Here is a 26,174-nt window from a genome sequence, read left to right as displayed (position 1 = left end):
TCCGTCTCCGGCACCTGCAAGGGCAGATTTTATTATTATTTTTCCATATTATTTTCAAGCGCAGTTCTGTGCAAGTGAGCTGCTTGAAAATAAAAATAACCACAAACATGACTTCAGCAACAACCGGTGAAAAAGGCAGGCTGCATCAATTCCTTTAGGCTGATGGAAGCATAATGGCAGGGGACATGTCAGCCACACATGCTGAGAAAAACACCCATCCACACAATGTACGTCCACAGTGGTTTTATATTGAATTTTCTACCCTAATCAGATTGGATTAATTGGATGAGGAGAATTGTGTGTACATTACAAAATACTTACAACAACAGAGACACGAGCAGCTTCAAATGCATATAAATCTCCATTGTGGACAAGCCGAAAAGCCTATTACTGTATTATTATTATTATTATTATTATTATTATTATTATTATTTTATTTTGACAGGATGAGGTGTTCACTGCAAACTGGAATAAAGTGTGTGTTCAAATTACTACAGATGGCTGCTGTGTTCCATGGGCACCCCCTCCCCCACTTTGAATTTCCCCTGTCCAGTGCTGGAGTTTTGCTTCTGATTCAGCTTTATGATGGAGCTACATGATAGCATCCAAAGGCAAGTCCAATTGAGAGTAAGAGGCTCCTTTCTCCTCCACTCTGGGAAGGAAATGATGGCTAGGAATGATGGCTGGGAGTCCTCGCCATTGCTGCCAGGGCTGAAATAGGAGCAAAACTGTGGCCAGCTGTACACAAAGAGGCTGTGAAGTCTTTCTGCTATCAAGGCTCCCTCTTGGAGCTGAGTATAATATTTGACTCTTTTACCCTGGCTTTAAATAGAAATTCTGGGCTGTGGTGCCCTCCAGCTCAAAGTTTGACCCATGTGGACCAGAGCCCAACATATCTGCACTTGTGAGTCCAATGGAGAAGATGTGGGGCCTGCCTGTCTTGGCTATTTGGAATGGGGATCTTGCAGTAGAAGAGTCACTTGGCTTTGCAACTTTCTCAACAGGGGCCCGAGTTTAGTTTCACTCATACTTAGAAATGAGTTTTGAGTCACTTTAGAGAGACACCCAGGTTTTATTCTTGGCCTTTCCCATTCATGCTCAAGGACACTTTGGTTGAGAGAGACCTCTTAGTTTTCAGCCACAGAAGGAACAGGTTAAAATTCCCGTCATAGGTCAAGCCCACAGTGTGGTTACTGGTGGATGAAGAATTGATGTCACCAACAAACGTTCGAATCTTTCATCTTTTGGGTTGTAAGTTAGCCGGTGTTCTCATGCGCAATTCTGAGATGGTTTAGAAAAAACAGGACAAATTTGTCCAATTTGGGCAGTTTCTGTGGTCAACATGTTTCAGTTTAAAAATGGATGGTCCAAAACAGTGGTAAAATCAGTAAGTTATAGGATCTGATGCCCCTGGGGATCCATCAGATCTTGCACTGCCCTGGTTCCCACCAAACTAAACTATGCTTGTAAGCTTCCTTTTAAATAGGTGCCTTGTTCTCGTTGCTTCATCAGGTTCAAGCTCTTGTTTGCTAACTACTGATGGAAGTGTTGCAGTGTTTGGTTAAGGAACTCTTACTTGAACTTCTGTTCTTTTGCGCTTCCTTTGTTTGTTTGAATTAAGCTTAGTCTATTGTAAAACTTTGCCTCTTTCTTTAATGTTCACGTGTATCGTTCAAGGGACCCAAATGGTGGCCAGGCCATCACTACATCTTGTGTGAGTATCAGTCCCACAGTTTAACTCTGTGCTGGATCCTCCAAATTGAGCTCTGTTGGAAGTCCACAAGCTCTACTCTTAAGAGAGACAGAGGGAAACTTGCCTCTGTCCACTTTTTCAATGCCAGGGCTAATTCTATGCACCTCTGTTATCTTCACACTTACCTTTTCCACACTAAGAAACCCCAAACCTTTCCTCTATTCCCTCAAGAATCCCGTTGGCCCTTTGCTGAATCTTTTGCAGCTCTACAATATCCTTTTAGATGTGAGCTAACCAAAACTATACTTACACAGTCTCCCCAGTGTGGTCACTTCATAGATTGGTATGCAGTAGTGGCATTATGATATCATCAGCTTTATTTTCAATTCCTTTCCCAATGATCCCTAAGCATGGGTTTTAATGGCCAAGTTGTTCACCAGGGCCAGATGATTTAAGCATATAACTCCATTCCTGGCCCAACTGCACTGGCTGCCAGTTAGTTTCTGGGCCCAATTCAGAGTGTTGTTTTTGACCTATAAAGCAGCAGTACCTCAAGGACTGCCCCTCTCCATATGAACTGACCTGGACCATACAATAATAATCCAAGGCCTCTCTTCGTGTGCCCCCTCCATGAGTGGCCCAAAGGGTGGCAACACGAGAAAGGGCATTTTCTGTGGTGGCTCCCCGTTTGTGGAATGCCTCTCCCTAGGAATGCCTCTTCATTATATATCTTCAGATGCCAGGCCAAAACTTTCCTCTATAACCAGGCCTTTTAGAAGTGGGTGGGATGTTTTTAATGTATTTCTCATTCCTCTTGGTTTTAATGTAGCTATGTGGGGTCTACTGTCTGTCTGTTTGTTTGCTTGTAAGTCACTTTGGGTTGCCCTGGGTAAGCTGATATAAGTACATACATACATACACGTTTTTCAAAGCTGCCACAAATCGGGCCAGCACCATCACTGAGCTATCTGCTCTGACCCCAAGGTATCGTTGCTGGTCAGTCAGTGCCAGATCAAACTGCAGGGACATAGGTGTGAAATGAAGATACCTTCCTGCTCACTATACACTCATTCATTCATTCATTCATTCATTCATTCATTCCGCACCCTTTACCCTAAGGTCCTACTTACATTGAATTGCATTTGTATTTTAATGCCCATTCAACTGGTTTGGATAAATTCTTCTGGAACTCCTCAGAATCGCCCCCCCTCCCCTGATCAAATTTATATTGTCAACAAACTTAGTTACCTGAGTGCTCATTCCTCACTCTAGCTCATTTATGAACAAATTACCGTAGACCTCTACTACTCAAAGCACAGGTTTCAATACTGATCATTGGGAGGCTCCACTTCCTACATCCCTCCATTCAGAAATCTGTTCACTTATTCCTACTTTTCACTTCCTGTTCTTTAATCTCTTACTGATCCAGAAGAGGTCCTGCCCTCATGACTGCTAAGCTTACTCAGGAGTCTTGGGTGAGGTCCTTTGTTGAACTGCTCACCTCTAACTATATGCTTGTTGACACTCTCAAAGAGCTCCCAGTGAGTTAGTGAGACAGGAGCCCAGGGCAGCAAATGTTTCTCTGATTAAAGAGCAAAAATCAAATAAAAATATATTTAAAACTATTTAAAACACCTAAAAGCAATAAAATGCAAACAAAAACAAATAAATCAAGTTGAAGAACAGATGTAACCAAATCATGTGTCAGTGGGACAGCCCACTGTAACAAATGTTTTCAGCACACATTGTACATTGTTGATGTCTGCCTAACATCAGTAGGCAGGGAGTTCCAAAGCAGAGGTTTTGCTACCCTCAAGGAATGACTCCTTACAAACGTGGGATGGATATTGTGTGAGACCTTTAAGATATATTGCCTGGTTTTTATGGGGGAAGGCTGGAGGGTGCTGAGAACTGGATGGGAGAAAAGCAAGACTTCATTCCTCTTGGCCCAGCACTTGTCTCTCCAATGGAGAAAGATAGAGTGTTGTTTGTTTGTCACAGAGGAAGGAGTGAAGGTGCTGAATGTTGTCAAAAATAAAGCGCTTCAGCATTTTCCAGTGCTAAACAGAGGGGTGAAAAAAAGTGCTTCCCAAATGTTCTAATTAATAAAATAATAAAAATCTAGGCTTTTTAGTCTCTGTGGGAAAATGTGGAGGTATCCATGTTTTCTTTTTACCTTTTCAGCCCTACCCAAATTTGTTAAAGCTCTTTTCAAGTGTCCTGCAGCCTGAGACTTTCTCTGCTGAGCTGCTGGGAGTTATAGCCCAAAGCCTCTGGAGATTGGCTGGTATCTGCCCCCCCCCCCCCATAAAAACCCTACTGTCTTCTCTGGGTGAATAGGGGGCTTGTCTATCTTCTCCCCCAAATGTACTGTTGAGAGTAAAGCCTCTGTTTCCACTTAAGAGTAGCAGGATCCACCCAGGGCTGCTTGGGTAAGATTTGCTTATCAATGGAGCATTTTAGTGTTAATGTTATTGTTTATACTTTTCCCTCATTTTTTTACAAGGCATCTCAAAGTGAGTTACAAAATATTAAAATACAGATCAGCTCCCTGCTCCTACTGCCATCCCTTCCACTGGGACAGAGTCGGGCTTCCTCTTCTGTGTTGGTGCATCTTTCATGGACCCCTGCCTTTCCTTTCTCCCTCATGAGCATGTTTAAAAATTAGAACTTTCAGAAGCAATTCTACATTTAAAAAAACCACACACACCAGATTATTGAGCTCCAGCAAATCACAATCATGAAATCGTATATAAATATAGTCCTTCCAATTAATAAGATAACTTATAAATAGTCCTGACATTTTCCAGAGACTATATCTTAAAGGTTTCCCAGCTATTTTCCTCCCAGTCGCCTCTGGGTGTTTGCTGCCTTGTTGTTCCAGGAGAAAGGAGGATCCCCAGTTAACACTGCCCATCCTTTCGCCTTCTTTCTCTGACTCTCAGCTACAGCATCATGCATGCTCCACCCTGTATTCAAACAAGCCAGCCATCTGTTCCTTCCATTCCTGGCATGTGCCCTCCCCTCCCCAGGCTGCAGCAGTGCATAGACAAAAAGTTGTATCTAGTCCTTCATGAAGATTGGTGTCTTTAAAGTAGCCAGATGAAATAATCCAAAGGAAATCCATTGGAAACGTGAGAAGACAAACATGTTATTTCCTTGCTTATTTTTACTTCTTTAGAGGCAAAATGGCCCCGACATTCCTTGACATCCCTATCCTTCCAATTCCTCTGTCCAAAGTCTCTCCTTCCTGTTGCCTCCTCAGGCTGACCCCTGCCCCTTCATACCCATCTCCCCAATGCCTCTCACCCAGCCAGAGCAGCCCACTCCCTTCCTTCTCCTTTCAGCCAGGGTAAGAATGGCATTGACTTGCGGAAAACCCTGGGCAAATTTCAGCAGAGTGGAGCTGTGTGTCTCCTGTGTCTTTGAAGCAGTCTTTGAAGTGGTGGTGGTGGAGGGGCTCCCCAAGGTCTGTCGCTCTCCAGCTAACGCCAGGTTGTCTCTCTTCATGTGTAGATGGGCCCCCCCTCCACCTGTGCAAGGTGAGAAGCTGGAGCCAAACAGCCCGGCAGCATCAGCACAAGGAAGCTGGAAGGTAAAGTGGAAGCTCTTTTGTGCAGCCTCTTCTCTTGGAGAGACCCGGATGGCTTTGTCCTCCTCCTGCCTCTGCCAAATAGCTCTCTATAGTCAAGACCATTTGTGGCTTCCGGCTTGTGCTGTTGATGGCCTGGAAGGAGGGGACCCTGGGGAAGAAGCCTCAGGAAAAAGCAAGAGGGGAAATCGTAAGAGCAACATCAACAACAATAGTGACCAGCCTTTATCTTGTGCTGGTGAGCGTTCAGTGCGCTTCAAGCATATGAGCACACACCTAGTTTCTCAGCCACAGGGTGCAGAGCTGAGGCTGGCAGGAATTTGCTTTCTCTGCTTGCTTAGGAGAGCTAGCATTGGATCCAGGGACTTGTGCCACCAGCAGCCATTCCGAGTTACTGCTACCTCTGCTGTGTGCTGCTAGGTCTCTGCCTCACTTGCAGAGTTGGAGAGGGCAGGGCACGTCAGGGCTTGGCCTGCACCTCTGCAAGCATCACTAGTGCACCCACCACCTGACACTGCATGGCTCAGGGGCACCTAGAAACACTTGCAGTGCCTGGTGGGAAAAGTCCACCACTGTCGATTTCAGGAAAAAATATTCCCGCCTTGCTCTTCTGGAGCTGGTCTGTTGGCTCTGTGTTGGAGCAGGGGGCATCCGCTTGCTTCCTATTGAGACACCTCAGGACCTGCCTTAAAGGTTGTTATAGGGCTCCATTGCTTGAAAGCGCTAGGCAAATGTGAAGTGTTGTTACAATGCCACCCAAGTTTAGCTTTAGTTGCCTGCCTCGGGAAGGTTGTGCAGGGCTCACCCACTTTGAGGGGGGCAGTGGGCGCATTTGGGATGCTGAGGGAGTGCTGTGGGCACCAGGGGTGGCATGGCTGTTGTGGGGAGGGGTGTGCGCATGGCATCACACACAACGGCTGCCGCATCTTGCAGGAGATGAGGCAGAGAATGGTGTGAGACTGCCACTTTGGACTCTGGTATAGGAGGGAGGGAATAGGATGCAAGAAGGAGAGGAAAAGCACCTCCACAAGCTACCACTGCACTTGCCCACAGGGAAAAGCTCTTTGCACCTCTCCTCTGTTGAGAATGGAGCAGAGGGAAGGTGCCCAGTCCAGGTATCCAGTGAAAAGCTGGCATGTTTAAGGGGGTGAATCCATGGTATGAGAGGCTGAGGGGGATATTGTACATTTCTGAGGGGATATTTTCTGAGCCCATTCACAGGCACCGTATGATGTATTGAATGGCGCACTGGCACCCCTGGGTGCCATTTTGATGACTCCTGCCTTAGGGTGAAGAAGTACCAGGACTAAATAAATAAGGGGCAGCCCAAAGGCCTCTTCTCCAGAAGAGCTGCTGTTCTGAAGTCTCAAGTGGTGTCCTTGACTTGGTGCTTTCTATCCCTTCTAGAAAGATAGAAGGAATTCATGGTCCTTTATGGGCAGACTGCCAAGCTGGCAGTGACATCTGTCTGTAGCTATTGGCCTATAAGGGCTGTTGCTGAGATGGGTTCACCTGTTCATCGCTTGGACTGGAAATACTTTTTGGAGTGCCACTCTGAGCTAGCATCCCCAGCAGGATTGCACAGGTATTTCAGATCATTGCATAGGACAGCTGCTGGGCTGGTAAAACGGCTTTAGGACTAGACACCCAAACATCACCCCTGGTTTGGCGTGAGGTGCTTTTTCCCTGAGAAAGGCAAGCAGTGGTCCTCATTTGACCTATGGGCAGGAGTTACGACATGTGGGGAGATTTGCAGAGTTTTTTTGTTCCCCACCTGTAAGACTTGGAGCCACCTTAATGCTTGTTTGCACTTCTAAATGCCCTGCCCCCAGTGGTGGGGCTTATGGGCTCCCCTAAAATTCATTGAGGAGAGAAGCAGAAGGAGAAGTTCCAGACCAAGAAGAGGGCAACGGAGGGAGGGAATCTGCTTTGCTCTGACCTGCAGCTAACCCTGGGCAGGAAGCGGCTTTCTGCTGACTAATCCAAGGCATCTTTGAGCCCGCTCTGGACTTGCTCAGTGGTCAGCCTTTCCCTGCACATGCTCATAGGAGCTTTGTTCCTATGACTGACCCTGTGACAGGCATCAAGACCACGCAGGTTGCTGGGCTGATGCCTGGCTTCCAGGCTGGACCCCAATCCTCTGTCAGAGATGTGGGTGCCGATAGTCAGACGAGAAGGGTTCCCCACCACCAGAAGTCACAGGGGCTTCTCAAGTCTGTCCTCTACTTTGCGGATTAGCTGCCCAGGACAGCTCCTTAACAGCCATTGGCACTGCTGTGGCCCACAGCCAGCATCCGGTCCTCCAGGGCAAACTGGGCAACTTCCCGCGGCACTACACTTTAGCACCTGCAACCAGTGCACAGCTTTGGCAACACTTCAGTTTCTTCATTAAGTGTAATATTCAAGAAATGTACTGCAATTTAGATGTAGTTCAATTTCTCAGTGTACCTGTGTCTGGAGAGGTTATTTTCAAAGTTGACATTTGATGAAAGAATTACTTGCTCTCTTTTGCATTGCAAGAATGTTATTGAAAAACAGGTATTGTGAACCTTATGTGTTTTTAAACTTTTTTGCTTTTTTCTTTTTGATTCTTTTTTATTGTATTAAATTTGAAAACCTTAATAAATATCTTTTAAAAAAAAAAAGAATGCCCAGCATTGGGAGAGGTTTGGATTACAGTGATTTCATTAGGATGTTTCTTCCGAGGCGGCTTCCAAAAGTTCATTTCATTACGCAGGGTGCTGGAGCATCGACTCTTCCATGATTAATTGCTGTGTCATTATTTATCAGTGAACTGGCTGTCACCAGTTCCCTATAGGTCTCTCCTAGCATGATACACAATATGCTTTTTAGGCTTGTTATTTATTTGTTTATTATTTATTTTCTCTTTCTGTTGACGTGTTCTAGTAATGGGTGGCTTTAATTACTCTCACATGGATGGGGCAAATGTGTGTTCACTGGTCACGGCTGTCTCTTCCAAACGTTAGTTGTTTGCAAGAGCTGCATCTGGAAGGAGGGGGTGTCTTTCTCTGGAGGAGCAGGTTGGGCTGGGAGATGGCTGGCTCCGGGGCTGCCTGGCAAGGGCCCATCCATCTGCCAGAGACACTTGGCATCTGCTCTTGGGTGTGGGAGGAAGACAAACAGCTGCCTTCATGCTTGAAATCAAGTTACTGTCCACAAAGCGGCTGTGTGGCCAGCTCCCAAATTGGATGAGGATGGGGATGATGGCAGTCTTCCCCCCCCCCCCCCGCTGGAGATGCTGGATGGAGGAAGGCAAAAATGGGCCATCAAAGAGGCGTTTCAGAGCCTCCGGGGATGTGATGTGGGAACACTGCTTCGGGGAAATGGTGGCACTCTTAATCTTGATCTGCGCGTGATGTTCTTTCTTACCTGCCTGGCCCTGAGAGTGTCTACGAAGGGGAAGGAGGCAGTTGCCTGGGAGCGTGTGTGTGCTCAAAAGGAAGCAAGAGCTACACTCTCTCTGTTGTGGTTCTGGTGCCAGTAGATGCGCCTGCTCAAGCAGGGGGCTGATGTGGCCCTGGAATTGCCTCAAAGGAGCCCCAATGCTGCATGCCCTGCAGGTTTGGGGATCACTGCCCTCCCAGCAGGAGGAAGGAACCCCTCCAGTGGGCTCTCCTCCTGGGAGCTGGGCTCCAGGTCCCCAAAGTGTGAAAGGGGCCTTTGGAAGGGAAGGGGTGGGCTTGCACATTTCAGGCTCATGTTCATTGGAGATGGAAGATTGTGCAGCTCATAGTCCCTTTCAGTAATGCAGCTGGAAGAGTTTAAGAGTTCAGAGTTCTCTTTTTTTAAAAAAATGGATAGTTCCACAATTTAAAATCCCTAAAAATCACATTCATTCTAGGATGAAATGGAGTTCGCTTTGGCTGTCCCAAACACATTTATTTTGGGATAAGCACCTTTTGGTTGTAGAAAAGGATAGCGTACCTTTAAACCTAAAACATTAATCTGCATATATCTGTAACCTTGCTTGTGCCTGGCTGGCCACCCTGAATACAGAAGGAGCCAGCGTTGCCCCCTGGGGAAGAGGGGAAGAGCCAGCTGCATCTCTGGCCAGCCGCCTTGGGGTGAGATCTGGACAAGGCAAACCCCTCCTCGTGCTTCTCCTTCCTAAGCTTCCTTTCTCTTCTCCCCCCACCCCGGGCTTACAGGTGAAGTTTATGACACGGCCTCAAACCGCCTGCAATCTGGCTTTCCTTCCGTGTTCTGCTCCGCTTATCTCTTCCATTCCGTGTCTTGGGGCAGGGCTTGTTCCTGATAAAGCTGCCTTTTGTGGGCATTAGATGAGTCTGCCCACACGCTGCGGTTATCTGCTCAGATAGGGAGCTGACTGAAACCTCAGCAGCGCAGCAGAGGTAGCAACAGCTTGGCCACCCCCCTTCCTAGACAGGTCGCATCTCCTTTGCCTCTGCTGCTGCCTGGTGCTTGGAGGGAGGCTGGCTTCTCTGTGGGGGCTTCCCCACCGGCTTTCTGTCCTTCTTTGGTTCAGAGAAAAGTGTGATAAGTAGAGCAATGAAGCAGGAGGCCTCTTTTGCTTTGAGGAGCAGGGTGGGGGGAGGTTCCTAACCCCCATCACAACCACCCCAGAAAAGCAGTATCAAACCTCTGGTTGGCCCTGTTGGTGGTGGCAGAGGATCTTTGGGTGCTGCCTGGTTGGCACTGACCTGTGCCCTTCTTGTTGGTTGTGCATTGAACTCTGCACCTGAGTAGAAATTAGTACTTCCCATTTTCAGCACCCCGGCATGCCCTGCAGATACGTTGTGCTGTGCTCTGACGTGCCCTGACTCAAATGAAACTAATGGGTTGTTGTTTTTTCAAATTTCAGAGGTCCTGTGCGACGCCAAAATTGGGCGCCCCCTGCCTCTCATGCGCCATTCTAAATGATAGTTGTGGCGTCCCCTGCAACACCCAGTGTTGCGCTTCCCTAAATCCACCTCCGGTTTAATTGTATGATGAAGTCCTTTCTTTTCTGTGTCCTGAATCTTTCAGTACGCAGCTTAGCTGGGATCTTGGGCTAAAGGATATAGACAAGAAATCTAACTACGGTAACTAACTAACTAACTAACTAACTAACTAACTAACTAACTAACTAACTGATGGCTACGCATTGCCATTACTATGAGAAAAAGGCTATGTGTGGATTACTCCTTACTCCCTTTCTCCACACCCTGCATAACCACACATCTCCTTTTTTCTAAACTAAAAAGCCCCCAAAGTTTGTAGCCTTCCCTCGGGGGAGAAGCTCTGCCAGCCCCTTCATTTCACTCTTTTTCTGCCCCTTCCCACCTGCTCTATAGTATCCTTTTGAGGTGCACAAATTCCAAGATCTATCAACCTGGGCTTGGTACAAAACAAAACCCATTCAGATTGAAACCATTCTGAGCCCAGGGATGGGTACATAATCCCAGAACTGAATGGCACTTACAACCTTTCCACACAAAACTCCACCCCGGGCTTTCTTCTTTTGGGGGGGCGGGGGGTCATTATGAAAGAATTGGAACTCAGAAATCCTTACTGATCTTAAGGTCACCCAGAGATCTCCCTGTTGACCCTGATCCACCTTCTGTCTGCACCCCCACCCAAACCCCAGCCGGGCCTAACCTTATGACTTTTAAACTCCCTGTCTCCCTTGTTAGATTTAATCTTTCCTTTTGCCCTTCAGTCCTGACTGCTTTTTGCTGTCTGCCGTTTTGAAGTTGTATAAAAACTTCAAATGGGTTGAAGGATGGTGAGTCGCCTCCATTGCCTGATTATTTTCTCCAAATTGTGATACCCCCCTTTGCGATTTTCTTGTCCCCTTTTGCCCAGTGGGCAGATAGAGCGTGACCCGCCTGGCCTTCAGGATTGCCATGGGAGGGAGGGCCACATTCCTCAAGTGCACCCCCCTGCCTGCCCTCCCGTGTGGCTGATTTCCACACGCTTAATTGCAGGGCCAGCATCACTTAAGCTAAGCTGAAGAAGCGTCGGGTCTTGGCCGCATGACAAAAAGTGTAAAATCAGAGGATCAAACTGATTTCGCCAGGGAAGCAGGCTGTGCCGAAGGCTGGTGCGGTGGAAAGAGAGCCCGTTGCTGCTGCTGCTCCTTTGGCCCTGAGTTGTGCAAGTCCGCCTGTGTGTGCAGCACATCGGCTTCCCAGGCTGCCTCTTGGCCTGTCACTCAGTGTTAATGGTTAATGTTGCCATAAACCCGCTGTTGAGGTTTGTAATCTCTGGGAAGGGAAGCTATCAGCCAGCCATCAGAAGTGAAAAGAACAGTCTGTACCCTGCACAGGCAGGCGGTGGGTGGGGTGTTTATGGCCCTTCCTCGCTTCCTCTTTCAGCAGGGGTGGGGGAGAGAAAGAGCAGCTACTGGCTGCTGTCCCTGGGAAATGCAGAGAGGGGTTGTCACAAGGTCCCTTAACCTGACTCTGGGGCAGGACAAGATGTCCTCTCACCTGATCTGCTGCCAGGTGCTCCATCTGCACTCATGGGGGGGGGGGTTTGGGGGGGGCAAAGCAGAGGGGCAGCTCCCCTCCCTCCAAGGTACTAAGATGAAAAGAAAGGACAGTCTTGTGTTCTACACACACACACACACACACACACACACACACACACACTTCCTTCTCATCTCAGGGTCTCCTCAGCACGCTCCTCAGTTACTTGGCAAACAACTACCACTCTGCTCATCCCCATTTGCACGAGGGTCCCAAAAGCTCTTGGACCCCATTCAGTATTTGTGCTCTGTTCCTCACCATTGTGGCCATGGTACAAGAGTTCAGGGTGGGGAGAGAAAGGGCAGTCTTCCTCCCACATCTCCAAGCCCCTGCTTTGTGTTCAGAACCGCCTGATATAGGTGGAGCTACATTTGTGTGCATACTCAGCCTTGCCTCTGGCTGCTAACTTCCCCTCCTCGCTCTCTCCCTCTGCCAAAAGGTAAGCAGCATCTTCTCCAAACAGAGATCTGCTTTGTTGCCCATGGTGGCAGAGGTAGTAAGAATAAGAAGGATAACTGCAGTGAACCCTAAGTATAGCTGTTCTCGTGGTGGTTGGCCAGGTGCCCTAAAGGGAAGCCCAGAAGCAGGAGTACAGCAGCCCCCTCCCCAATTGTGCTTCCAAGCACCTGGTATTCAGAGATGCACTGCCTCCAATAGTGGAGGTAAAACATAGCTGAGGGATAGCTGCCATTGATAGTTTTCTTCTCTATGAATTTCTCTAATCCGCTTTAAAAGCCATCCAAGTTAGTGGTCGTCACTGCTTCCCGTGGGAACAAATCACATCATTTAACTATGTGCTGCGTGAAAAACTACTTCCTTTTGTCCATCGTGAATCTTCAGCGTTATGAGAGAGGGAGGAAAACTTTTCTCTAGCCACTTTCTCCATGCTGTGCATCATTTTATAAATTTCTATCATGTCTCCTCTTACTTGCCTCTTCTCTAAATGAAAAAGTCCCAAAAGCTGCAACCTTTCTTCATAGGGGAGTCTCTCCATCGCCATGATTTTGGTTGCCCTTTTCCAAACTTTTTCCCGCTGTATGAAATCCTTTTTGAGGAGGTGACCAGATCATGCACACAATATTTCAAATGTGGTTGCACCATAAATTTGTATAACAGCATAATGATATTGGCAGTTTTATTTTCAGTCCCTTTCCTAATGTTCCCCAGCATGGAATCTACCCTTTTCACAGCTGCCACACACTGGGTTGAGATCTTCACCAAGGTAACCATTATGCATCCCTCAATTGAGAGAACTGTTCATGTATTCCTACCCTCTGCTTCCCTAACCCTAAACCCGTAAATGTAGATATGAAATTAGGATTTTTTTTGCCCCAATGTGCCTTACTTTACGCTTGCTTGCACTAAATTGCATTTGTCATTTTACCTCCCATTCACTCCTTTTTTGGAACTCTTTGCAATCCTTTAAGAAACGAACAAAAAACCCCAGACCCTGAACAATTTAGTATCATTAGCAAATTTGGCTACCTCGCTACTCACCCCTAACGCTACACCCCTCCATTCAGAGAACTGTTCATTTATTCCTGCTCTCTGCTTTCTGTCACAGGAGTACCTCTCCTTTTTATTCCACAACTGCTTTGACTTTGTCAAAAGCTTTCTGAATGTCCAACTCTGTGTCAGTTGGATTAATTGTCTATATGCCTGTTAACACCCACAAAGAACTTTTAATAGGTTAGTGAGTCAGGATTTCCCCATGCAAAGTTGTTCTCAGAAAGCCAGGAGGTCATTGCACCTCACACACCTGTGACTTCTGCCCACTAGGCAGATTAGTACCATAGTAAACATAGGACGGTTAGTGTAAAACACTGGCAAACCCTCAAGCTGGCTTTCTGCCTGCATTCTAGCAATTTTGTAGTTTATTGAACTACAGTGGTACCTCAGGTTAAGTACTTAATTCGTTCCGGACGTCCGTTCTTAACCTGAAACTGTTCTTAACCTGAAGCACCACTTTAGCTAATGGGGGCCTCCTGCTGCCGCCGCGCCGCCAGAGCACAATTTCTGTCCTCATCCTGAAGCAAAGGTCTTAACCTGAAGCATTATTTCTGGGTTAGCGGAGTCTGTAACCTGAAGCATATGTAACCTGAGGTACCACTGTACTTTATTAGAAGCTTAGGTTTTGCTTAGATCAAGGAGAGGAGGGGCAGAGTAGTGTGTCCACATTTGGCTGTTTCTCACACATTGCAGAGTTTCAGGATTTGGAATTCTAACAGCAAAACACACTTGCATGATTTTGTCACACTAGTACTTTTAATTCTTGGTTTGTTTGTGGGGAAATGCAGTTTGCCCTGCTTTAATTCTGAATTAATGAGCCCAAACAACATACAAATGCCTTTGGAAATCCTGACAGTGTGGACTTCAGCCCTGCAGTAATGGCTTATGGAGGCCACCCAACAGCCAGCCAGCCAGGCCAGTGTGTGTGTGTGTGTGTGTGTGTGTGTCCGTCCGTCCGTCCTCCTGCGGTTTATGCCTGGACGTCATGACTGGGCTCCTGTGTGCAGCATAGGAAGGTGATGGACTCTTAGTGTCAAGGGGAGAAGTGATGAAGGCCCAGAGCACCTCCCCTAAAACAGGGAGCTGTGTTGATTGGCCCTTGGGTAGGTCTGGGCTTTTGCTGGGACCCCAGCAACGTCTGATTGTGATGGTGAGAGACGAGTTTGGGGTTGCAGTTTCTCGGCCCAACTTTTTATTAACTGGCAAAGTTAATGGAGCGGCAATCCAGAGCAGGGAAGTGGAGGAAGCTATTTTTAGAGCTGCCTTTTTGTGCAACAAATCACAAGATAAACAGGCATTTTGTTCCCTTTTCTGTGTGCGCGCAAGGTATATAAACAGCAGATCCGTGACTGAATGAGTTGTAGAGCCAAGGTCACATCCCCAGGTTGTGGGTGGAGTCACTTGCCAACACCTGAGCGGTGGCAGCAGCAGCAGCAGTCAAGATAATGAGGCAGCAGAAAGGGCTGGAGAAGTGCCAAAGCTCCACCACCGCTAGCCCCTTCTCTCGCCCCCACCCCAACTGCAGCAACTGCCCTTCATTCTTCTGCATCCTATACTGGGAGAATCCCAGATTGTGATGGACTGCAGACCAAGCTACCGCATCCTGGGAACGCTGACCCCTGCCGTTGTGGCAGATTGACACGGGGGGGGGGGGGTGACAAGAAAGGGGCAATTTCTGCCCCCTTCCTGTCATGCTTGCCATTGCCATTGCACAAGACCGGACATCCTGTGTCTTTCTCTAAAGGACAACCATGTGTACAAATTATAAAAGAAAAAAATTAAAAGCTGCTGTGCCGAATGACCCATATGGTGGACTGTGGAGTAAAAGGGTGGATGTGCTGCTGCTGAAAATGTCTCATGCAAGGCAGTTCAATCCCTGGCAGTGTTTTGTGTCTCTGTGCTTGTTCTAGCATCTCCCTGCAACCTTCCTCCTCCCCACCTTTTTTCTGATCCAATGGTTGCTCTGTCCCCTCTGCCCCCCGCAACCTCACCACTGCCGCCTCTGCTGTAGCAGAGGTCACATCTACCCTATGCATTTAAAAGCACATGGTTTCCCTCATAGAATCCTGGGAACTGTAGTTTAAGGGTGCTGGGAATTGTAGCTCTGTGAAAGGTGAACTACAGTTCCCAGGACTCTTTTGGGAAACCAGGTGCTTTAAACGTATGGTGCGGTTGCAGCATTTTGAGTTTTCAGGCAGCATCTTCATGGCTTGCTGACATAACCTTTCAGTCGCAAATTCCTGCCTCCCTCAGTGCAGATTTATAGAATTTAGTTGTGCCTTTCCAAGCATCTCTGGGCAAAGATCCTGCTGCACCTCCACTGGAGCATCTTTACATTTGAACTCCCTCAAATTACAAAGAGCCTTGGAGGTCTTCCCTTTAGTGCAAAAGCCCTCAAAGTACGCACCAATGTGCTGCGAAAGCTCTGCTGAGTGGGGCTGTGACTCAGGTGCACCCATTAATCCAGCCTGGCAGTAACAAGGGCAGATTTGTCCCTCCCTCTTTCCTTGGAATCTGTCTCGGGAGGCATTTTACTTTGATATCGAGTTTTCCTGCTCTGCCAACCAGAGCCCAGCATCCCTCACCACCACCTTTAAACACTTAGTTCATGGCCCAAGCTCATGGCAACATTAGCCATCTTGGCAATATCTGCTAGTTGGGATAAAGCAGTTCTGATCTGATCTGATCCTCCAGGGGCTACAAAGTGGCTGCCAGTCCACTGCAAACACTTTCTGTGTTTGCACATTTCATTATTCATTGACAGGAGACGAGTCCATTTCATGTCTTTTAGCGTCACTCAGTTTATTCTTCCCTGATAGTTCAGCAGAACTTGACCCAGTATGAACCGCAGTGCTAATTTTGGGAATCTTTGTTTGCCTCCAGTTTTCCATCCACTGCATGACCTTTCCTTGGTAATGGTGATTTTTTGGAATGTCAGTTTTCCATGCTGTTCACCCTATGGCTTAGGAACAGAAAGGCAACATAAAAACAAGCAGCAGCAATTAATTTATTATTATTATTATTATTATTATTATTATTAGGTAAAAAGGTAAAGGACCTCTGGACGGTTAGGTCCAGTCAAAGGCAAGTATGGGGTTGTGGTGCTCATCTCGCTTTTCAGGCCAAGGGAGCTGGGGTTTGTCCACAAACAGCTTTCTGGGTCATGTGGCCAGCATGACTAAATGCTTCTGGTGCAATGGAACACCGTGACGGAAGCCAGAGCACATGGAAACACTGTTTACCTTCCCGCCGCACTGGTACCTCCTTGCACTGGTATGCTTTCGAACTGCTAGGTGGGACAGAGCAACAGGAGCTCACTCCATCGTGCAGACTCGAACTGCTGACCTTCCGATCGGCAAGCCCAAGAGGCTCAGTGGTTTAGTTCACAGCGCCAACCACTCCAATAATATTAATAATAGTAGTAATACTGGTGGTAGTAGTAAAAAAACAGTGCAGAAGTGTGTCTGGATTGTGCCTATTTAATCATCTTGTCATAACAATGCTTGGAGGTAGATCATCTTTATTATTTACGTGCAGCCCTGGAGAACTGAGGCTAGGAGGTGGTCCGTTGTCCACCCTTGCCCACTCTTTCTTTTGTCATTTTCCAGGATGTGACACTGGCTTTGGAAAGGTGGCTGCTCATCACTTAGACACCTTGGGACTGACCGTCTATGCTAGTGTCCTGGATCTGAAGAGTCCTGGCGCAGAGGAGCTTCGGCAGAGCTGCTCGTCGCGCCTGACCCTGCTGGAAATGGACCTGACCAAAGCTGAGGACATCCAGAGAGTCTTGCAGTTCATCAAGGCTCAGACAGCGAGGACAGGTAACTTGAGAGTGTTGGCAATCAGAACAGAAGCAAGGTAGGTGTAGGATTCTCAGAGTCTCACCTTTGGGATTTGAAACAAAACATTCTGGGTTTCAAGGCTGGAACATGAAAGCGGGTGGTAAGCATAAATCTCAGAATCAGATTAGATAGTTGAGTGAATTTCTGAAAAAATCTTCAGTTTGTAGGCTGTCTCATATTAAAATGTAACAATCAAACAAACAATCTCCCACACTAGCAGGTCTAGGGTACAGTTATATAGGGTATTTACCTACAGTGGTGCCTCGCAAGACAAAATTAATTCGTTCCGCGAGTTTTTTCGCCTTGCGAGTTTTTTCGTCTTGTGAAGCACGGTTTCGGGAAAGTTTTGGAAAAGCTTCAAAAATCACCAAAGTCTTCAAAAACCTCAAAAAAGGCTACCACACCGCGTGCTATGAGTTGCTCCTCGAAGTCAAGTCGCAACTGTATTAACGGTGTTAAGAAAAAGGAAACAAACTTGCAAGACGTTTCCGTCTTGCAAAGCAAGCCCATAGGGAAAATCGTCTTGCGAAGCAGCTCAAAAAACCAAAAACCCTTTCGTCTTGCGAGTTTTTTGTCTTGCGAGGCATTCGTCTTGCGATGTACCACTGTATATGTTTTTGCAGGTGCAAAAACATTTTGAGAAAAGATGTCGGATGGTGGGGTTTTGCTTAATCCAGCAGCAGCAAAATGTCTTTGTTTGTCCACACACATGGAGGAGAAGCGGCCAGGGGAAGAGCAGCCATTTGCTAATTTATTTTTATATATACCACTGTATCATAAAAATAGGTCACAGTGGTTTACAACAATATAAAACCATGCAGCAGAACTGTAAAAATGGAAAGTAAAACAATTACATACACCAGCAAGCCAGTTTCCTTCTTGGCATGCAGGGCTCTGGGGCCTGGTGAACAACGCCGGCATCAACACCACCCTTGCGGATGCGGAGCTGACGCCTCTCCGCGACTTCCGCAGCTGCATGGAGGTGAACTTCTTTGGCACTTTGGAGCTGACCCAGGGGCTGCTGCCTTTGCTGCGCTCCTCACAAGGAAGGATCATCACCATCAGCAGTCCAGCAGGTAAAGGGAAGGAGAAAACCTTCCATAGGATCTGGTTTCGCCAATGGGAAAGAGGGGGTGTGCCTTTGGGAGTTGGGCTGCCCTAGGAAGCCAGGCCCATTGGTCCATTGAGCTCAGGGCTGCCTGTATACTGACTGGCAGATTTCCACCGCTGGGGATTGAACTTGGGACCTTCTGAGTGCAAAGCAGGTGCTCTACCAGTGACCTACAGTCCTTCCCTACTATTTGATCCTCCTGCAGTCAAGATGGGGGTAGAGAGTAACCCCTCCCTCCTCTCCTTCTGCAGGTAACATGCCGTTCCCCTGTTTATCTGGCTACGGGGCATCCAAAGCTGCTCTCAGCCTGGTCATGGACACTCTGCAGTATGAACTTGCACCCTGGGGGATCCAAGTGAGCGTCATCCTCCCAGGGTATTTCAAAACGGGTAAGAGAATGACTGGGACCGCTGGCAGTGCACAGGGTGGGTGGGTGGGATAATGTCTTTTCCTTGTCCGCTGCTGAGGACTTGCTCTGTTTCGCAGGTTCCAAGGAAACTGAAATTATTGGGGGGCGGGGTCCAGGCATAGCACAGCCTGGGTGTGGGGCTTCCCTTACTCTTTATGTGTGCAGTGAGGCTTCTAGAATACACCCAGCCAAGATTTCTTCCCCAGAGCTACCAAATCCAGAGAAAGAACCAAAGGAGTCTTTAGGGAAGGGAAACAGGAAGACAGAGCCAGGAGAGGCAGCTCCTCCGGCACCTTCATGAGTGTGGTGGAAGAGGTACCGAGTTTGGTGCCAGAGTACAGGATCCATCAGTGGGAATTTTGCACACCACAAGGAGCTGCCAGTTCATTCTCTTACAGATACATTTGCACTTGGAGGATTGGCTTTGACCCCTCTCTCTGAAGCCCTTACTGACAACCACTTTGAGATACTTAATATAATAGTAAATAGTCTATAAGCAAACTAAAATAAAAGTAAAATAACAAATAAATGTCCCATCTGCCTTGTTGCTGTAACTTGGAGAGGCCCCTCCTGGGCATCACTTGGGGCTAACTCTCTCTCTCTCCTCTCAATGCGTGATTCCTGCTTGTTGTGTCCCATCAACTGCTCCAACTGGCTCAATTTAACTGCTATTATTCATTTCATTCACAAGATCCAAATGGGAGGAGCAAGGAAACATGAGGAAATGCTGTCTTGTTGCTTGGCTCATGCTGTGGCTTTGGAAATTGTTCCAAACACTGCCCTTATCTTTTCAAGTTTCACTTCAGTCATAAGGACTAGAAACATGCCTTAAGTGGAAGCTGAGATTCTGGGGAGGCCAAATTTTGCACTAGATACCAAACTCCAGGATGAAGGAATTGTATAAGCTACATGGGCTACACCCAGCATGGCCTCCTCACCACCTACCAAATAGGTTCTAAGAAATCTCTTACTCCCCCCCCAACCTGTCTATTCTTTGCAGATGGTTCTTGTAATCATGCTTATTGGAAAGAAAGGAAGGCTCAGCTGCTGGCAGCTCTATCCCCTGAACTCCTGGAAGCCTATGGAGAAGAATACCTGGAAGACATCAACAGGCAGTTTCTTGCTTCCATGAAGTTTGCTGTGGAGGACCTCAGCTCAGTCGTGGAGAGCATCGTGGACGGCCTCCTGTCTACCAGGCCTCTGGTGAAATACTACCCGGGGAGAGGCCTGGGCCCCATGTACTTCATCCACCACTACCTGCCCCACACCGTCCGCAACCTCTTCCTCAAAGCCTTCTTCATCAACCCAAAGTTGCCCAGAGGGCGCCAGCCAAAGCCTTGCAACAGCCCCCGGAAACAGTGAAGGGCAGCTTGGCAGAGAAAGCACCTGGGAAAGACTTCAGGGCCCAGAGTAGCTGCTTAAGGTGTTTCTACTGAAAATGCACCAGCTCATTTGTGTCAGTGCAGGGAGAGGACAAGCTGCAGCCATTGCTGCTACCCAGCCATTAATGCCTTTTTCCTAAGTGAGCATTAAAATTATAGGAAGATGGTGGGATAGGGACCCATTCGCTTCAATGAACAGAGTGCTGGAAAAGCCCTACTGAGACCAATGATTGTTGCATTTGGGGAAGGGGGGAGTTACCAGTGGCAAGTGAACCCCTCCCCCCCAATTCCTGGCTGGCTTTTCTCTCCCTCTTTGTGCCAAAGGAGATGGCTGCTGCTGCTGCTAACTGATAGTGAAAGGGCTTCACCATACCTCAGCTTTGTGATATACCTCTCTGTAAACTTCAGCTGAGCCAATGCCATGTCTCCTCACTGTACTGTGTCTTCTTCACTGCAAATAGCCAAAGGCCTTTCCAGCTTCTCAGTCTGTATGTAGCACCCCCACCCCACCCTCGGCACAAGCATGGTAATATTCATTAACAATAGTCACCACAGCAATCATGATCAAAATCAAAGTATTATAATTAAGAATCTATCAGCCATAATTGGTACCTATTTGAATCACTCAGTTCAATCAATAAAGTATTTTTTGATATTAAAAAAATGCACACCTAGTTTCTTAGCAGCTCTGGAAACAGTAGCCACAGAGTAAATAATACAAAACTGATTATCAATTAATAGCTTAATTTTATCCAAAATTAATAGCTTGTGTTTTATCCAAATACTGAGGCAGCATATATTAACAAGGTTTTACTCCCTTGGATCCACATATAATGGGCAAAAAATAATGAGTTGTAATTTTAGATTGCCTGCATCCAAAAAACCCCCACCCCACCCCAGTTTTCATTGATTTCATTTATTCTGCTCCAGAGTCTCAGGTGTAAAGCAGATCAGTTTACATACACACACACACACACACACACACACACACACACACACACACAGAGTGGTACCTCGGAAGTCAAATGGAGTCCATTCCAGAAGTCTATTTGAATTCCAAAATGTTTGAAAACCAAGGTGTGGCTTCCGATTGGCTGAAGGAAGCTCCTGCAGCCAATTGGAAGCTGTGTTGGACATTCGGGTTCCAAAGAACATTCACAAACCAGAACATTCACTTCTGGGTTTGCGGCGTTTGGGAGCCAAAACGTTCAAGTCGCAAGGTGTTTGTCAACCAAGGTACGACTGTATCCCAAGATTTCCAAGTCTGATTTTACTCCACAGAATTTTAGCCCTACAGAATAATAGGGCTAATAAGTCTCTACAGAGGGCAACTTCCAGGCACTTAGAAGGCCCACCAGCTCACCTCCTTTGCAACCAAAGAATTTTAGGAGCTGACAATTTGTCATAGTAACTTATATTTTAATAGCTGCTAGTTCTCATTTCCAAGAACTTTTGTCAATACCTCTATGGATTGGGCCATTTATATTTCTGGGATCTGTGACCAAAAACTAATCTTAAAGGTGAACAATTAATGCCTAACTGCTCCATCCTAAAAAAGAACCAAATATAAGCAACATTAAAGCACAGCTTGTTTAAGGAGAATAATTCAAGGTTGTTTGGTCTAGAGCAAGATGAACACCTTTCATTCCACCAACGCAGGGAGGAAAAAAGAGGTGGCATGCCTGCAGCAATGTTGCTTACATAAAAACAAAAATTGGGCCAACTTGAAACCCTGTTTTACTGTGTCTGTATAAGGGTTCAGGCCGAACCCCATTTACCTGAGAGTAAGCCCCACTGAATTCAATAGGCCTTACTTCTGAGTAGACATAACTAGGATTGCTACCTTACTTGTGTCAAGATCCCATAATGGCCAGCCCTTACTTTTGTTGTAATATTACAGTGTAATAATAGCTGTATGTGAGCCAAAGAAATATTTTGCTAATATTAGCTGTAGCCAAATTGCACCATAGCCAGATCGAAGGTGAAGGTAAAATCTCTGAAGGATGAAAATAACTGCTTATTTGGACCCTTGAGATAATGGGAGATTAAATGGTGTAATTTGTAGCCTGGTAAGGGTTCAAAGTATGTAGAACAGCATGTATGTACAAAGGGGCTTCTCTACATGTGTTCAACTGAAGGGGCTTGGAGCCTCTGCTCAGCTGGGGGCCATGTGAGAAGGCTGAAGGGGCCTGTGGCTGGAACTGCTTGCAGCAGCATCCAAGTATTCATCAGTAGTCACTGGTGTCTGCTCGTTTGGAGCATCAACCTTAAACATTTGGGGACAAGAGGGGGAATCACCCAATTTCACAAACATGTTGCGTATTTGTGCAAATGAATGCAACACATTATAAAACGCTGCTTGTGTGGATCTTGTTAGTACCTCTCATTCCTGCGGCTGACCTCAAGGATGCTGGGTGTTTTCTTTTCTTGCTGCTGCAGCAAACCTGCTGTTCTTCTGTCCTCCAAGCTTCATCGCCATGCAGGAACTGAGCCAAAAAAGGCCTCCCCAAAGGGGCCTCTCCTTGCCTCCAGAAGAGGGCAGGGACTCCCAGGCAGATGGCCTACAAATCTTGTCACGAAGAACAAGGTCACGATTGCCACTTGGAAATAAATTAAAATGGTTACTTCATACTTTGGTTGTGTATCTTGATGTCCTGGGGGAAACTCAGTGAGTCGGGTCATGTCAGAGAAAGTGCTTCGTTCCAGATGGTGGCAGAGGCAGACAGTGCACATCCAGGCAGTGTGCAGAAAACCCTGTCTCAGCTCAGGGGGGGACATGCCGCTGGCAATCTTACATAGGTCCTGGGGCTGCAGAGTAGTAGGGGCCTCGTGCAGGCTGGAGCCAAGTGGCCAAGCCAGATCCACCACCACCCCGGGGTTCCCTACCCACTAGTCACACTCAGCCTATCCTTCACACAGCTGCTATGAAACTTGTCTGGATCTCCTAAGAGGAAGGCACAGGAGGAGATAAAGATGTAGCAAAACAAGCAGCTTCTTAACACACACAGGGCAGCATGAAGCATCCACCCAGCCCTTCTGCATGTTCTGACATTCCCTTCAGCCTTAGCCAGTGATGAAGACTTGAGTAATGCCACTTGCAGTCCCAAGACCTGGAGGGCTGCTGCTTCCTCAGCCTCACTTTAATGTGGAGACACCACAGAACACATCACTTGTATTCTGCATTTGTATGGTGGGAGGCAGGCAGAAAGTAAAGTCAGCTGGCCCTCATGAGGTGTAAAGCAGCGGCTGCCTTGCTTCCCACTGGCAGAGGTTCTATGCTCCTGTCCCTGACCCACCAAAGAACCCCTGAGCATTGTGGGGGATTTTGCAGCATGTTTCCATGTGTCTGACCTCTTCTCCTCACAGCAATTCTGTGGATGTTTCGAGGCTTCTGATCCATCTGAAAAGTCCTGGGGCAGGGAGCACAACCACATCTCCCTGCTAGAAATTGCCAAGCATCTCAGACCCTGTCCGGGAAGGGGCTGCTTCTCAGAGGGCCAAGACAAACCAGCGGAGCGCTGCAATCATTTGGGGAAATAATTTATTGTCACAGTTTAACAGAAAGGTAATGAACAGCAAGCGAAACTCTTGAGGGGTCATATACCATGGAGCCAAGGTGACTCATTTGGAAGGAGAATTGAAACAGCCTCTTTCCATCCACACCAGCCAGAGAAAAGCCTCCCCACCCAGCAGCCACTTACTTTGCACATACAAAGGAACTGAGAGACAGCCCCCCATGAAAAGAGGCACAGCCCAGGAACACCTTCCCAAAGTGCTTGCAAGCAAAGAGGCTGGAGCCTGCTGGCTGCATGGGAAGGGCCGGGGGCTGGCAGGCTGGGTGAAGGAAGGACAGCTTTTCTGCAGTGAAAGGGCTGGGACCTAAGACCAGTGCAACTGACAGCAAAAGGCCCATACCCTGAAGAGGGGCAGGGGAAGACCCACCACAGAACCTGGGCTAGGGAAGCTCCCTGATGAGGCCAAGTGGTTGCTGCTCTTTAGGAGTCCTGGTCATTCTTCCAAGTGCGGGTGAGGAGGAGCCTTGCTTGCAAAACACCTCCAGGGAACTGGCTGGCCAAGCAAACTGCTCTGCCACTCGCAGAGAGGCATGTGCAGCCACAGATCTCGCTGCTTTGCCTAGTAAGTGGGCAGGATGCTCCAAAGCCAGCACCACAGGGAAGGAGGCTGTGCCAAATCCAGGGGACTGTCTCGGAAGCGGAAGTTCCACAAACATGCTTTAAACCCACTGAGTGGTTGTGGCTTCCCATGAAGAGCTGCTGCAATGGCAGAGCTCCAAGGACTCCCCCAGCCCTGTGCCCTTTGCAGAGCTGGACTTCCCAAGACTTTCAGAGAGAAGAGCCAGGAGAGTAGAGTCGGCTGAAGGATGCAGTACAACAAAGCCTCAAGTTGTGCAAAGACAAGCAGATGCTCACAGTCGACACAACACAAACACATCTCTTCACTGCTCGCATGACATTGTGCTGGCCGACCAAAGTGTTGCATGAGGGCACAGCGTTCCTGCTGACCCTCAGAAACACCCAGAATCCCTCCTGTGGAGGACAGTAAACTTCTAGTAATACTGAATGATCTAGTCTGATCTACACAAAGCACATACAGTGACACGTTAATGAGGAAGGAGGCAGGGCCCCCCATGGCCCAGCAAGACCACAAAGGCTCCTCCCGGTGGTCTCTCAGAAAGCTACATCCAGGTCTGAAACTTGGGGGAAGGGAGGCGAGGAACCTGTGGACTTGGCCGGGCAGGAGAGAAGGGTTTAGAAGATGGGGATGTAATTGTCTATCTTTGCCCGGTGGCGCTGGGCGATGCACTCCGCAATCCAGACGATGTTGCGGCACTCTTGCTCCTTCAGCTTCACAAAAGCATAGAAGACACCGAAGTGGAACTGATTCAGGAAAGCCAGCTTGTTCAGCTTCACCTGTTGGAAGAAGATACCAGGTGAGCAAACACAGACCTGCCAGTCGCTCTTTCCGTGCAAGCATTTCACAGCAACACCCAGCCAGCTAGGAGGAAAGTCACACCACTCTCCCCTCTGGCTTGCGTGTGGAGAAAGGGGCCCACAGACAGGATCCACGCTGGCCCCAGGAACCTGCTCTGTGTCTCTGCAAGGGGAAATTAGCTAGTGAGAAGAATACAGAGTACAGAACACCCCTGGACACATTCACACCAGCTTAGTCTGATGGGCTAACAGAAGCCTCTCCTAGACATATGAGTGCTTGGCCACTGTCATCTGTGCTGCATGCTGGTTCATGCCTTGCCCAGTACAACCCTCAGTGCTTGGGGCTGCTTTAAAGGACAATTGGGAAACTGCAGTTGGTGAAAGTAGGGCAGCAAAATTATGATCCTGGGACTGGGAGATGCATCATCTTTGCCAGCTATGCTGGTTCCCAGGCACAATTTCAAGGGCTGGTTTTGACCTCAAAAGCTCTCAGTGGATGAGGACCAGAGGAAGTCAGCAGCAAAGCCAGAGGGCTGTGGCTCCTGCACAGAGTGCTCAGGCTTCTGTGCTCCTTGTCAGCCCCACAGCCATTCATGCTTGTCTGATCTCAGCAAGTAAAGACAGAATAAATGCCTCCTTGGCATAACACTGCCTTACCCACCAGACCTGTGGCATTCAGATAAGGCAGGGACCAGGCCCAGCAATCTCAGAGTGGCCTAGCCCTGGTTGGTATTGGTAGCGGCTGTTTCCTTCCACACTCTGACTCAGGTTGGTGGGGGGAGAGGTGCTCCCTGCTGTCAGCTTCCTCTTGGCTGCCAAGGACAGCGCTAGCAGCTGCAAAGTAGCTGGCTGGCTTGGGACAAATGCATACAAGGCAGAAATAAATGCAACAGTGGATGTGTTGGGGAAGCTTTCAAGAGAGAAGAGACTCTTTGCTGGCCTCACGCTGGGGAAGTGAATCATCAGGGCAGAGAGTCTCCAAACGCCCTGCCCACCGTGTTCACGGGGCTAGTCGAGCTTGTAGGGCAATCAAGGCACCTGATAAGCAAGGGAAGCCTGCTCACCTCATGCTCAAAGAATCGGTCCTCGAGAGTCTTGTCCCCTGGGTTGCTACCAGCTCCTTCAAACAGCAGCTTATATTCCTGTGGGGGAGAAAAGCTGTTACAAGACGAGTCAAGCAAGGGATCAGCCTT

The 26,174-nt window shown here is 47.8% G+C and overlaps 2 protein-coding genes across 3 annotated transcripts in view; one reads left to right on the top strand and one right to left on the bottom strand.

The window, feature by feature from the left end:
* Positions 1-22,660, top strand: part of HSD11B2 (hydroxysteroid 11-beta dehydrogenase 2) — a 28,894-nt gene extending 6,234 nt beyond the window's left edge. Inside the window, exons 2-5 of the mRNA XM_028739476.2 lie at positions 16,894-17,106; positions 18,018-18,203; positions 18,490-18,627; positions 19,648-22,660. Of these exons, the coding sequence (XP_028595309.2) occupies positions 16,894-17,106; positions 18,018-18,203; positions 18,490-18,627; positions 19,648-20,009 (899 nt within the window). The 3' untranslated portion in view covers positions 20,010-22,660. The remainder of the gene's footprint in view (positions 1-16,893; positions 17,107-18,017; positions 18,204-18,489; positions 18,628-19,647) is intronic.
* An 893-nt stretch (positions 22,661-23,553) lies between these two features.
* The window catches only part of ATP6V0D1 (ATPase H+ transporting V0 subunit d1), a 30,041-nt gene continuing 27,420 nt past the window's right edge, over positions 23,554-26,174 (bottom strand). For both annotated transcript variants that reach the window (XM_028739477.2, XM_077931764.1), the window contains exons 7-8: positions 26,046-26,123; positions 23,554-24,960 (exon numbers count right to left, since the gene is read on the bottom strand). In XM_028739477.2, coding sequence (XP_028595310.1) covers positions 24,799-24,960; positions 26,046-26,123 — 240 coding nt within the window. In that variant the 3' untranslated portion in view covers positions 23,554-24,798. The remainder of the gene's footprint in view (positions 24,961-26,045; positions 26,124-26,174) is intronic.

This window comes from Podarcis muralis, chromosome 7, assembly GCF_964188315.1.
Source record: "Podarcis muralis chromosome 7, rPodMur119.hap1.1, whole genome shotgun sequence".
Taxonomy (NCBI): domain Eukaryota; kingdom Metazoa; phylum Chordata; class Lepidosauria; order Squamata; family Lacertidae; genus Podarcis; species Podarcis muralis.
Note: the sequence above shows the minus strand (reverse complement) of the source record. Positions and strands in the feature narration are given on the sequence as shown.